General features: G+C 35.0%; 1 protein-coding gene across 2 annotated transcripts in view; it reads left to right on the forward strand.

The window, feature by feature from the left end:
- Nucleotides 1-14,797, forward strand: part of LOC149787544 (synapsin-like) — a 406,386-nt gene that overhangs the window by 137,528 nt on the left and 254,061 nt on the right. For both annotated transcript variants that reach the window (XM_089973694.1, XM_089973695.1), the window contains exon 5: nt 979-1,129. In XM_089973694.1, coding sequence (XP_089829820.1) covers nt 979-1,129 — 151 coding nt within the window. The remainder of the gene's footprint in view (nt 1-978; nt 1,130-14,797) is intronic.

Here is a 14,797-nt window from a genome sequence, read left to right on the forward strand (position 1 = left end):
TGTGCCTAAAGTGGTACAAATGTCTACATCAGTAAACAGTGTCACTATATAACATTAAGAAAATTAATAAACTTGAGAAACTATTATTCATGGTAGTTAATTTCCTTTGGTTTGGTATGATGTGCACTTTCACTCTTAAATTTATGACAAAAATGGGCATTTGCTAATCTCTGTTTTGGACCCAGTCTACCTTACTGTGAATACTGAACTCACAGATTTGGTCCCAGAAAACTTGGCTGGTATGGACAAGTATCCATGTTCCTTGAAAATATTTCCTTTGAAGCACCTTTAGTAAGAATCATTTACAGCACTGGACCATTCAAGATGTTTAAAATCTTCCCTGTGGTCAGAGCAGTGAGTGAATTTGAATTGTCTTTGCTTCAAATCAAAGAAATTTAAGCTAATGAAGAAACTTGAACTGAAACCTTAATGCAAATTTTCTGTGACTGATCTGGACCACAAAGTTAGAAGGGTAAGAAAGCATGTCACATTTTGAATTGTCTTAGCTTCACAATCAAGAATTCCATTAGAGGGTTTTTGGAAATACAAGCAAATAAAATGCTTGAACAAAAAGCTTAACTTTGTGATTGTGACCTTGACTCTAAGGTAAAAGGTCAAGCAAGCATGATGTGGAATAAAATGTTTTAACTTAACAATATGTCATGCCTAGCCTGGTTAGAATCTATCAAGGGAGTTAAGAAATATATGCAAATATATTTATGGAAAGCTTCAGCCAAAATTAGAACAAATTGTTGACAGTGATGCCACTTGCATAAAAAGTGTCTCATATGTCTTTATTATAACCAATCTGGGCTGAACAAAAAATGTATCAAAAGTAAAAGTTATCAAATTCAATGTTTATTATCATATTTTATGTTTATTATCATATTTTATGTTAAAATAATAACTTCAAGTGTTAGCAAAAGTTCTCCTGTACCCAAACAAGTTACTTAGTGTATGTAAATTTCACTTTTTCAGGTCTTTTAAACCAGACTTTCTGCTTATTCGGCAGCATGTGAGAGATGCCTGTGAGGACTGGAGAAATCTTTTATTGGGCTTCCAGTATGGTGGTATACCTAGCATTAACTCTCTTCCAAGTCTCTACAACTTCCTTGACAAACCATGGGTTGTAAGTAATATCTATACCTAGATTGCCACAAAAAAATTGTAATTGGAATACATCTTTCTTACTAAGATATGTTACCCAATCATAAGAAGATAGGAGTATGACCACTGTCTTGCAAATCAAGCCTTCCCAAACAAGTTATTAGCAATAAAAAATTTAAATGTCATCTGTCGTATGCAGGTGTCAGACAAGAGTGATCTCCCCTTGGATAGAAAAATTGGTGCAGAATCCTATCCTTACTTCAGTTACTATTCATGCAAGGAAGTATGCTGTTTTAGTGATGTCACAAACCTGTATTCAGTTGGTGCCTTTTTCTCATATAGGGAATAAGTCTGGGTAGTTTTCTCCTACAAGGAAGTTTACTTCACATATAGTTATATCTATTTCTCCAGCTTTTCTGTCTGGCACAAAGTTTGTTGCTCTAATTTTTCATGCTATTTAAATGTCACCTGCCTCAGTTGTACATTCATTCAAATAATACACAAAGTTGATGCAAATCTTGTATACATTTGGGACATGGTCATCTTGTCACAGTACTTTGATACATTGCATGACTGGTTTCATCTGTATAGGATATTGTTTTGCTGTATGAATGTACAGGTTTTAACACAGTGGGCAGGACTAAGTGCTAACAGAGCAGCAAATTTAAACTGGACATGCCTGATATATATATATATATATATATATATATATATATATATATATATATATATATATATATATATGTATTAAAGTCATACTTGTGATTTTTTAATGTGATGGATGGAGGATTGTTGGATTTCTGACTTTGTACTAATTAGAAGGCAAAGAAGCAAACCAGATGAGGACATAATTAGCAATGCTGCTGTGGTTGCCTCAGTGAACAATTTAATACTCGATGAAACATTGAAAGCAGGAGTTTGACAAAGCAGAAGAAAATCAAACTATAATCAACATGCACCAGCTTTAGCTCTGCCTTCACCTCCTTGATTGGAACAGATCTTTTTGGTGATACCTTGAGGACCAATTCCAAATGGGTACAGTAGCCCATCTGGATTAGATCTTACCTTGAGGACCAATTCCAAATGGGTACAGTAGCCCATCTGGATTAGGAATGGCCTTAGTGGTTGATCAGCAGTGGTCAATACCAGCGCTTACATGGCTTTAACTGATGCAAAAAGGGAGTGCTTATGGTGAGCTAATAACAACTAACCCGTCCGAGCATCATGAACCCAGTACCACAATGAAGGACATGATGTTCTATCTCCATCATAACTGGACTCTGCCATTTAATGTGGATTTATTACAGTCAACACTGAATCAGATATAGCCTTTACTTATGCTTGGTTACATTGATTCAATATGACATATTCCAGCCCAGCATCACAACACTGGCATTGTCATTGATTATCACCAGGCTTCTGTCCAGTATAATGCCATGATGGACCCATGTCATTTCTCTGACTCATGGTGGTCCATGGCTAGTAGTGTCCATTATGGAGCTACTGTGGTCCATAACCATTAGTCAGTCAGGGCCAATATAATTACAGATCTGTTTTGGCCTGGTACCTGCATGAATCCACATTGATCTAAAGTCATCATGAACCAATGTCGAATGGCTCCTGCATGGCCTGTTATGGCCTACCAACCTGGCTATTGCAGTGGTCCAGTTCTAGATGTCTCACACCATTCTTGGACCACCGATGGCTTGCTCAATGTACAGCTGATAACTTTGCCTCCGTCATGAGTTACCTGTATTGTACTGGCTATGGTGATATTAGTCCTGGATATCCGATATTCATGCCCATCATGACTTACCTGTATGGTACTGGCTATGGTGATTTTAGTCCTGGATATCCGATATTCATGCCTGGACTATTCAGTGACCATCTTGAAATTGCTGTATCTCAGTATTTAATGCCAGCCTCATCACATGCACTGCTTCTTCCCATTCTTCAGCATACGATATTAATCCTGGATATCCGATATTCATATGATATTAGTCCTGGATATCCGATATTCATATGATAACTCCTGCTTACAAGCTTCATTGTCATTACTCAGTCCAACTATATCTAGAAAAGAATAAGTCTTCTGTGGATTGATTTTGTCTGTTGACACCAGAATTTTGCTAGCCCCTTCCTGACCCATATATGGCAATGTACAAAGTTCTGGCATCAGTTAATCTACTGACAAAGAAAGATCAGCTGACTTTCAAATAGTTACCACACTAACTGGTCATCAGTTTGCTGGCTTATAACATTGTTTAGAGAGGGCAGTCCCAGTTTCTGTATATCCCAGTGTCTGTATATCCCAGTTTCTGTATAAATGAGGTTATAAATATAAATGCATTTATTTCATAAGTAGTTCATTGGATGAAAAATGGAATCTGTTTGATTTGACAAATACATTACATCTTAATGTATAAATTCATTAACCTTTCACTTGTCTCACAATTTTGTACTGTATCTACACAATGTATCTATTGGGGCATTTTCTTTCAAATTTTTCTGTTTATTATGTCTTTATATAAATGTAGCTTGTTATCACTGCACTCTCTGTGTGTGTGTGTGTGTGTGTGTGTGTGTGTGTGTGTGTGTGTGTGTGTGTGTGTGTGTGTGTGTGTGTGTGTGTGTGTGTGTGTGTGTGTGTGTGTGTGTGTGTGTGTGTGTGTGTGTGTGTGTGTGTGTGTGTGTGTGTGTGTGTGTGTGTGTGTGTGTGTGTGTGCGTGTGTGTAGCTATATACATGTACTCTGAATGTAAATTTGCATATAATAGGGGGTCATAAGGGGATTAGTTCCATGCAACTCACTCTCTTTAAATAAAGTCATTGTTATTATTATTATTATTATTATTATTATTATTATTATTATTATTATTATTAATATTTGGCAAATGGGAGAATGTCACATGACTTATGGCAGGTGTTTTGGAAATTCAGCCTCTGGGCATTATAGTTTACACAGAGGTCAGCAAAGGAGTGCTCTGGTGCTCACATACTGCTCTTGTTTCTGGAACTTGTGGCCCCCTCAGGACTGACTTGCATGTCAATGTCTTGGAGATGCAGGCATTCAAGGATGCATTTCAGTTGTAGCTGGAGATGCTGTCTGGAAGTTGTGTCCTCGTTGTATCTGACAACTCCACTGTAGTAAATTATATCAGAAAGCATGAGGGACAAAAATCCCTAGACCTCTGCCTTATGTTTTGGGATTTTCTTAGGTGATATCATCAGTGAAAAAGTCAGATTCAGGTCCATCATACATGACCAGACTCAATGTATTTTTGGACTCATTGTCCAGATGGAATCAGCTAATAATCCCTTGGTGTTCAGTTTAATCTGTGTCTGCAGAGGTCTCTTCATTTACAGATTCAACAACCTGGACTGTTGATACTGTTTTTTTGGACTGGAATGGTCTGGATACACACACCCACCCTCCAGCGATGGAATCATAGTCTGCCTTGTCTTGATTTCTACCCTCAAGTGGGAAGAATCATGGATGAATGACCTATTAAATTTGGCCATAAAAAATTTCTAAGGATGGTCATGGTCTTTCCTCAACATGTCTGAATCGTATCAAATAAGTCCTCAGAGCAAAAATTTCTAAGAACAAATGGTGGATCAATTCACTCATGCAAGAAGGCATTCATCTGTGAAATTTTGAGGGGAGGCAGAGAGTTTTCCCACATTGGTTCAAGGAGGAACTCATCAGTGAAATTGTGAGGGGAGGCAGAGAGTTTTCCCACATTGGTTCAAGCATGAACTTATCACTGAAATTGTGAGGGGAAGCAGAGAGTTTTCCCACATTGGTTCAAGGAGGAACTCATCAGTCTGCTTAGAGCATTAATATCCAAAATAATAGCTAACTTTCTCCTGTATCTTTTATTATAAGAATTTAGCAGCTATGATTATAACAGGTTACCATTCCATATTCATCATCCATATGCAACTGTTGATTTTAGGGCTAATAGGTTAAAGGTCAAGGCCACAAATTCTGAAAGGACAAAAATGGCTTCTGCATAATAACTAAAGTTCTGTGTCTTGTACCATGACCACACTTTGTGAATGGCTTGCATTTAGGACAAAGAGGACATGTGATTTAGTACTGAAAAGGTCAAGGACAAGGAGGACAGATATTGATTTAGGACTGAAAAGGTCAAGGACATGTATTAATTTAGGATTGAAAAGGTCGAGTATCCAACTAATAAAGAATGGGTTATGTTGACCTGCAAATCCTTTTGATTTTATTGTTAGGCTTACTTACTTTTAGAACAGTAGCTACAGAAATGTAAATACAATCAATGCAGTCAAGTCTAGATATTGGTTTGTCCAGATTTGGTCTGGTTATATGTTTTAAACTTGATGGATATAATCAGTGAACAGATGAACTTTACATGGGTACCTCATACACTTTTTAATCTATCTTTGTTAATGTATGATTAAGCTTTTGCATAGTCTGGAAATGTTATTCTGCAAATAATTGATTGCTAAGTGGATAATTAAAATGTCAAAATATTTTGTTTGGAAGCCTGAAAAACCATATTCAAATAATTGGCTATGCTTGGGGAAAGAGCAAGAAAGATGACAGTTGTTTTTATTGGATATAATTTTATGGTGATCTGAGTATTGCTTACTGCTACACACAATAAATTTAAGAAGAAACAAATCATGAAAATCAAGTCAAATTGAGAGATTGAGCAGTAAGTCATTTACCTCCATGGGGTTTTGAACTGAAACTAAACTGACTTGAGATCATTAAGATCAGAATGTATGACATGATGTTTTAGCCAAACATATAGTTACCTTCAGTGCATCAGATCACACCTATAAACCTTTCAAATAAATGTTTTTCCAAATGGCAAAAATAGTGGAACTTAATGTCTCGTTACACCTTATGGAAAATGTCAACAACCTTACCGAGGTCATTTTAGAGTTGGCAGGTCAGGGTTTTACATAAAAGAAGTATGCTGTTTATCATATGATATGTGTAGAATGTACAATCGATGTTACTTTTGTCTTGTAATAGTGGCAGCTAAGTTCATACAAAATTAAATGGCCTTATGAATACAACTATTGAGGACAAAGCTGTCTGCTTCTTCTTTGTTGAGACCATTTATGGCAATATTATCAATTCAAGCTATATGACCATTTATGGCAACATTTCCAGTTCAGGTTGTATGGCCATTTATGGCAATTATATGTGTTGCCAATTTAAATTATATGACAATTTATGGCAATGTTGCCAGTACAAGTTAGATGGTCAATTATGGCAACATTCTCAGTTTAAAAGTTATATGGCCAATTATGTCAATATTGCCAGTTCGAGTTATATGGCCAGTTATGGCAATATTGCCAGTTCAAGTTATATGGCAATGGTTGTGGCATATTTTGAGCAAATATGGTGATATAATAAGATGACAAAATATTCATTTCAGAATGTGTAGAAGTTTCTGTGTTTAGGAAAATAGGGTATATGTAAACTGTACTATTTATGTAAACTATGTAAACTGTACTATTTATAATGTTAGGTGAATGTAAACATAGAGTATTTATCTCTCAACCACCTGTTTGGTATGTTTGGTATGTGACTGTGTCTTGGGAAATATAGTTGCAAATGCCTTGTTAGATTGATCATTTTAGTGGTGATGAATTGTGACAAACGAGTTGTACATTATGCCATTTGAGTAAGCCATTTGTTAAGTATGGCATAGACATTATGCCATTTGTTAAGTAATGTCATTATGCCATTTGTTAAGTATGTCATAGACATTATGCCATTTGTTAAGTATGGCACATACTGACTTTTTTTGCTCTCTAAAGCAGGATAACACTTAACCCACCACATATGTAAAAGAGGACTCTTCTGCATGTGACATCTTAAAAACTCAGTCCTTTGAAATTCTGACATAATTTTTTTAAAACTTCAACATTTAAATCTATTTTCAATTTTACTCATGCTTATTTGATGAAATAACTTATGTAATGATTGGTCAAACATGTCTATAAAATAACCTGTATATTTTCACATCAGTTTAAAACTGATTTAATTGATAACTTTGGTGATGTGGATAGTTTACTGTATATGCTTGCTTTTAAATCAAGTAACACTACAAACAATATAGACCGGATCTGCTGTCGCATAATGTGCCAATAGGTTAGAGTGTATGTTGTAAGTTCTACTGATTATTCCTAAAAAATTGTGTAGACCCAGATCTGCCAGTCCAATATGCAACTATAGATCAAGGTGTGTGCATTTGCAGATGGATTTAACTTGTATGCAAGTTTATCCAGGATTTGGATTTTAAGCATTAATCTCTTTTCTATACTTAGATGTTGATTTTGGTGTTCAGTACTTATAGATATTGATTTTGGGGTTCAGTACTTATAGATATTGATTTTGGTGTTCAATACTTATAGATATTGATTTTGGTGTTCAATACTTATAGATATTGATTTTTGTGTTCAATACTTATAGATATTGATTTTCGGGTTCAAAAGAAACCATGCATACCGTATCATGAAATTAAAGTTTCACTGTGTTGCAGAAACAGCAGTTTACCAGATGATTCTCACAAATCGCAGCAGTAGCAGTGTATAATTTGATCAGATTTTGGATCGCTGTTGATGATTATTTTAGTCTTTTATAGTCAATCAATATTCAGTGCAGCTATTCATTCATTTAGCTGGCAACCCTTTCATGAGACCAAACAATTTAGATTTTTATGTTTCCCATGGATGTCGTTTTTGTCTTTTTTCATGTCAGTGTTTATGTGTCATGTGATCAGTTTTATGGTAATTGATTGATTATAAATGATTGGACAGTTTTTATCTTTATAATCAAAGTCATTTGATAGTTTTCAGTAACACTTGCAATGGCACCAAGGTTTAATTACTTAAAGGGTCATGCATTTATGGCGGTGGCTGCTGTTTATTTTCCTGTTTAATTATCACCTTTTACATTCTAAGTGCATCATAGAACATTGGAAAATCCATATTTTCATTCATAACAGAATACATAAGCATTGTGGAAAATTATTGTTTTGAAAAATTAAATTTGTAAACCTTATGATTGTAATATCTACTCTTTGGCAAATGAAGTGATAGTGCATGTCTATCTATTCATTCATGCTTTTATTTTTCAATCTCAGGTTGTTCTTGCAGCCTGACCATCTGCATCCATTGACAGTTTATGATCAGATATGGTTTTCAGTTTACCTTAGTGCATGTAGCTGCATCAATTTGATGCTTTCTTGCAATAATACTATAACTGCTGAACATTACTTTTTGACAGCTTTATGTATGTTTGGGGGTGTAAATATAAATTTTTCTAGTGCAGGTGAAACTTAAAATGATTAGCTAGGCAATTATGGTATAGATCAGCATTATCAAATATGGCCACCATTGCTTTAAATGGAAAAACCTCTAAGTAACTTCTTGACTTGTACAGTAAGCTAATCCATATGTGTGACTCATCAGCCTGGCTTGTACAGTAAGCTAATCCATATGTGTGACTTGTCAGCCTGGCTTGTACAGTAAGCTAATCCATATGTGTGACTTGTCAGCCTGACTTGTATGGAAGGCTAATCCATATGTGTGACTTGTCAGCCTGGCTTGTACAGTAACACTAATCCATATGTGTGACTTGTCAGCCTGGCTTGTATGGTAAGCTAATCCATATGTGTGACTTGTCAGCCTGACTTGTATGGAAGGTTAATCCATATATGTGACTTGTCAGCCTGACTTGTATGGAAGGCTAATCCATATGTGTGACTTGTCAGCCTGACTTGTATGGTAATCTAATCCATATGTGTGACTCATCAGCCTGACTTGTATGGAAGGCTAATCCATGTGTGACTTGTCAGCCTGGCTTGTATGGAAGGCTAATCCATATGTGTGACTTGTCAGCCTGACTTGTATGGAAGGCTAATCCATATGTGTGACTCATAAGCCTATGTTTTAGTTAAGTTCTTTATGGCATAATCAGTGTATATCCCAGGTTAGAATCAATTGGCAGTTTTGTATTCTTCTTCTTCTTCTTCTTATTATTATTATTATTATTATTGAAAGTATCATGTTTGGAATACTTTTGCTTTAAGTATTGAGTGATTGAATGTGGCCTTTTAATAGGGAGGTTACATAGGAAAAATAGAAATTTGCTGGGAAGTATTGATCTTTGGTTCTGGAGCTGCATCAAGTTTCTTAGACTATCAAAACCATCAAAGATGAGATTCCAGTGCTGATACTTTTTTATTGAACTGGATATCGATTTAAGATATCCAAGCTATACAAAATCTTTCATAGCTTGAAGAACAGAAAAAGACAGACTATTGTATCACCATATATACTTGCTTATAAGACGAGTCCAACTACAAACTAGACAGACCCGGATCTGCAGTCACATAATGTGCTGGCATGTCTGGGCCAATGCAGTTTGCTAGGAGTAATCAGTGGAACCAGCAACATAGACCCTGGTCAGCAGGTGACATTATACTATGGCAGATCTGGATTTGTTATATTTGTGGTCTGACTCAACTTATAATTGAGTACAAGCTGTATGTTTTGCAGAGCTGTGTAAGATCCTCACTTTATCGGATCAATGTTCTTGCAGTGTAATAATCCATTTATTTACTCAAGCCAATCAAGCTAGGTCTGCAAGCAGATTAGATTTGCAGCCTGTCTGCTAGGCATGTAGGTCAGTGCCTGACCAACTGGGTGATACTGTATTTCAGTCATATTTTACAGAGACTGTGAATTCTTAATGATGCTTGAATAAAATTTGGTACAAGAGTTTTGGGACTGCTGCCTATTTAGGGACCCATAGGAACCATGAAAAAGTCCATGTTAAAGAACCTGGTCTTGGTCAGAAAAGTCCTTATTTACATGAATGTTCAAGTTAGGTTATATTGCATTCCCTGCTGAGGGAAATTACAGGACTTCACACTGTGCCACCATTCTAGGATTGTGAAACAGGTTTTGTTCCTTGAACAAATCTCTATTTTGCATAAATTCTTTCCTTGCTAATATTATAAATCTAATATACTTATTTTAATATTTTCTGGACTTGGGAAATACCCACTGACAGCATATTAATTTGTGTCAAGATGCAGCTCAAGGGAAATGTATCCTTTTACTTCCTTATAAGTCAAGTCCAGCTACAAGCAACATTGACTCTGATCTGCCTTCGAATAATACACCAGCAGATTGGTTTGCATTTTGTTTGTTCTACTTATTACTCTTAAAAAAATGACTGCACAAACCCAGATTTGGCAATACACTATGTGCCAGCAGTTCTGGATCTGTGAAGTTGCAGTTATATCTGACTTATAAGCAAGTACATATGGTAGTTACTTTGGATGGGGTCCTAATTAAAATTGGACAAGATAAAATTACTGGTATTGTAATGGAGTCACTCATTCCTCTTATATCTACTGTATACACATAGATGCTGGTTACTTTATATGCTGATAATAAAACTTAATGAAACCAGTGAGATTCTTTATCAGTTCTAAATTGGAGAGTTGGGTCAAGTACCTGCTTGCAAGCATTCATTTAGTGAGGATTAGTATACCATATATGGATTAGATTGTATGTATTAAAGGACCACTGTTCTGTATCAAAATGTATTTACCAATCTGAAAATAATTCTAATGCCAAATTTACCATTAAGCATAGATGTACTAAAATTTTCAACCCCAATCAATTCTGCAAGAATCTTGATGAGGTTCATTGGTATGTGATAAATGGGTTTGATATTGTTTATTATATGGTTGACACTTGGAACAAATTATTTCTTCAAGTCTTTGATCAGCGGTTGACACTTGGAACAAATTATTTCTTCAAGTCTTTGATCAGCATGCACTGCTCAGAGTATCCAAAGATACCAAGGTGGTATATTGCAGGCAAACTCGGAGACAAAGGTAACTATAAAATCTCAGCTTTTTACAATAGGAGAGGAATATTGTAATTTATTTTATACTAGGCAGCAAATTACTTTCAAACAATGCACTGTTATACTCTCCTTACAAGGTCCTCCAGGGTGAATAGTCCTTGAATGAGTCACCCTCTATAAATAAAGTATTATTATTATTATTGCTATTATTGCTGGATTTTCTGAGAGAAATAATCTTGATAATAAACTGGAATAAAATACAGCAAAATAATTTTTTCTCTGCCTGTCAGTTGATAAGAAATGTTATCCTATTCTTAGATGCTTGCAGTAAGTATGTCTGCATCCTTTGTATATGAACATATATAAAATCTGGTAAGTATGAATGCCTCCCCTTGTAGATGATCCGAGTTCAAACCCAACAAGGTGCTTTTTTCTTCAATTGTTTCTCTTTTCTTAATGTGCCATTTTGCCTTGAATTGTGAAGTAGAATTAGGTTTTCTGTGCAAATATGTACGAAACACAGCAGAACATAAATGGTAAACCAATATCATTGTGCCAGTTCCAGTAAGGAATCTGCTACCTCAATATGTTATATACATTGCTTGCCACTATATCTGAGTGTAAAATACAAAATATTTGCTTGCTCCAAGTAAATAAAATATATTTAATAAGGTGGGTGACAAACATTTTCATCCACTTGATAAAATATATTTGCTATTCACTCATTTTAATCAAATATCCTCTCTTTATTATGAGTTTCATAAGGGATATTGAAATGTATCAGTGGGAGAAAAATGATATTGTAGGGTTTTCCTACACTGGTGGTGTGTATTATGAGGTTATTGTTATCTAGGAGATATATAGAACAGAATGACTTGAGCCCCCGTACATGAAAACAAACATTTAATCAATTACATAAACAACTGTGATAACACATTACATTAGGAAGATACACTTCTTTTTGGAATAAATCTTTCACTGAATTTCAAACACAGATATATTTATATAAATAGCCAATCTATTTTAAATGATAGAATTTGTTCATCATATATTTGAGTGAACGATCGAAGTCATTGCCTTGTACAACTTCATAACCTGTACATTCCAGTTCACTCCAACATCACAGTAGTTGTTCCTCTTGGTCCTTCCACTCTTTGGTGTTTCTCCTCCATCCTCCCTACTGTCTCGCCTCTTTCCAGCCCTCAAACTTTGTGTGGGTAGGTGGATACATAAGCATGTAGATATGTAGATACTTGTATCAGTAGGTACCTGGATACGTCACTGTATACATCAGTTGATATGTCACTGTATATGTCAGTGGAGTTATTTCCCCTTTTAAAATAAACAGAGAAGCAAACTAAATTTTCTGTCGGTTATTCTACTGGGAATGGGTCATTACTCCCCTCTTGTTATGGTCAGATATCATTCTATCAGAATTCAGGTTGATACCAAGGCTATCTGATCAGCTAAACATGGCAGACCATAAACAAACCTAGTTTCGTAAGATTAATATACTTCCTAATGGCTAATCGATTACTGATTCCCATTAACATTACACAAGGCATAACAGTTCCTTTCTCATCTCAGTTACACAAATGAATGAATGAAATTCATTAAATGACTTATCTACATTATTTTCAGCGAAAACACATTCAAGTCTTTAGCATATATGAAATCATCTAAGATCAGTGAATTCAATGGATTCTCGTAACTCATATCAACTAAAGTAATGCATGAAATCTTAGTATACCCAATTCCTATACAAACAAGGCGACAAATTCAAACATTTCATCAAACTTATATAAAGCAGATCATTGTACAAATTCAGATAGATTAACTAAAACACAGTTATACTCATTTCAAGAGAATTGATCTATGGATTTAAACAAACAAATTCATGCAAATATAAACAATTAAATTCAAGCAAATCATTATATTGGTATCAATGAATTACACAAAATTGATGCAAATACCTTGGGCTTCAAGCTTTGTTAACTTATACTGCCAGAATTGTGTCCATTGAATTTCCAGACATCCGGCCCCTTTGATAAATGTTTTACGAGAGAATTTCTTCCAAATTTACTTCTTGAGTCCCTTTTAGTTTCACTCTTGCAGGAAAAATGCAAACTATTTAGATTTTTTGAGGGGGAACTACTTACAGCTAGGAGATTTAGTTTTGGAAACATGCCCCTTACTTAGCATAACCAATCAGGATGAAATATATTTACCACCTTTTATAGAAGGTGCCAAAATTGGGGACAACTTGACTTTTACTTTTCCGAATAGCTGTTCTGCAGAATTTCAATTTCTGACAGTTTCGATATAAGATCGAAGTTACCTGCCATCCTCTAGTCTGTCTCTTGGTTAAATAAACAAAGGCTTAATTAAGAATCACTTCCTGTCCCAACACAGACATTAGAAATCATTGCAGTATAGCGATTTAACAGCACCGGTCCCCATAAATTTAATTAAATGTTCTCTGGCCCAAATTAATGTGTTCTTCATAGATCAACAGAAATTTGCACCCTCACAGATATTGCCATAGTGGTGACACCACTTTTATTGCCAGTGTGGTGATATCATTTCTGGAACTAATTTCTTGTTTCATTTAGGAAGCATATCTGCCCATATATGTATGATTTAGACCTGTATTTACATCATCAATTTTTCTTCTTTTTTCTTCTCTCTACCTCTTGTTCTTTCTGATCATTGCAAATCTTAAAACATCAAGACAGTTGAACCTCATGTATATATTCATGTTCAATGAAAATGTTCCTAAAAGCAAACCAAAATGAACAAAATGTAGGCTTGAAGCATTATCTTTTTGGGAATAAGATTTCCACATGAAATGTTAAATTTTTCAGTGGCTAAATTGATGACCTGTTGCTATGCAATGTTCTTTATCACCATACAGTGCATATACTTGTACTGCTCAACAACAAATGATATACATTTTTAAGAAAACCTCTTCATTACTTATCATAATCAAATTGTTTAAGTAATGATTTTAACTGTCATTACAATCATAATCATGTCTGAAAACAATGAAGAAATTGGGTACTGATTAGATTTGACTGCAAGCCAAAATTAGGTCACAATCAAAACCTTGGTACAGTGTCTGTTACCAAAATAAACCACAAGCTTACTAATACACACACAAATTCATTACTGAATGCAGAAATAAATAAAAATTGAAACCAGAATTCTTAAAAGTAAACACAGAGTCATTAAAATCTGTTTAGTGATGTTATGCTCTGAACTGTTCTGTCATGTTTCCATAGCAATGACATGTCTACATAACCTGGCCTGGCTGCTGGCCCTTTTCCAGACTCAATGTAGCTTGTTGGTTGGAGTTGATTTGTACATCAACACTCTGACCTTTGATTTTATTCTAGGCCTCTGGATTCTTGGAATCTTTACTATCCCTGATCTGGAATCTTTAATAATCAATATGGAGTCTTTAATATTGAACATAGAATCTGTAGTATCCAACATCGAATCTTTAATATACAACATGGAAGCTATTTTCTTGATAAATAAAATATAAGCTGACTAAATTTCTGTTCAGTCCTTACTTCCTGAAAAAATATACACCCCTTTCATTAAGTATCTGAACCCATGTCAAATTTCACAACAGACATTGTACTGCTAATTGGCCTTGCATTGAGTGTCATTAATCTGAGCTTATCTCTTTCCATTGACAGTTAACTTAGTACAGAAAATAATTTATTTTCCCAACATAACTATATACTATCACTAATTGATTGATAGTATAGACTGCTTTCCCTTAATGAAAAATTAAGCC

Source organism: Sinohyriopsis cumingii, chromosome 11 (genome assembly GCF_028554795.1).
Source record: "Sinohyriopsis cumingii isolate HCF-2022 chromosome 11, ASM2855479v2, whole genome shotgun sequence".
Lineage (NCBI taxonomy): Eukaryota > Metazoa > Mollusca > Bivalvia > Unionida > Unionidae > Sinohyriopsis > Sinohyriopsis cumingii.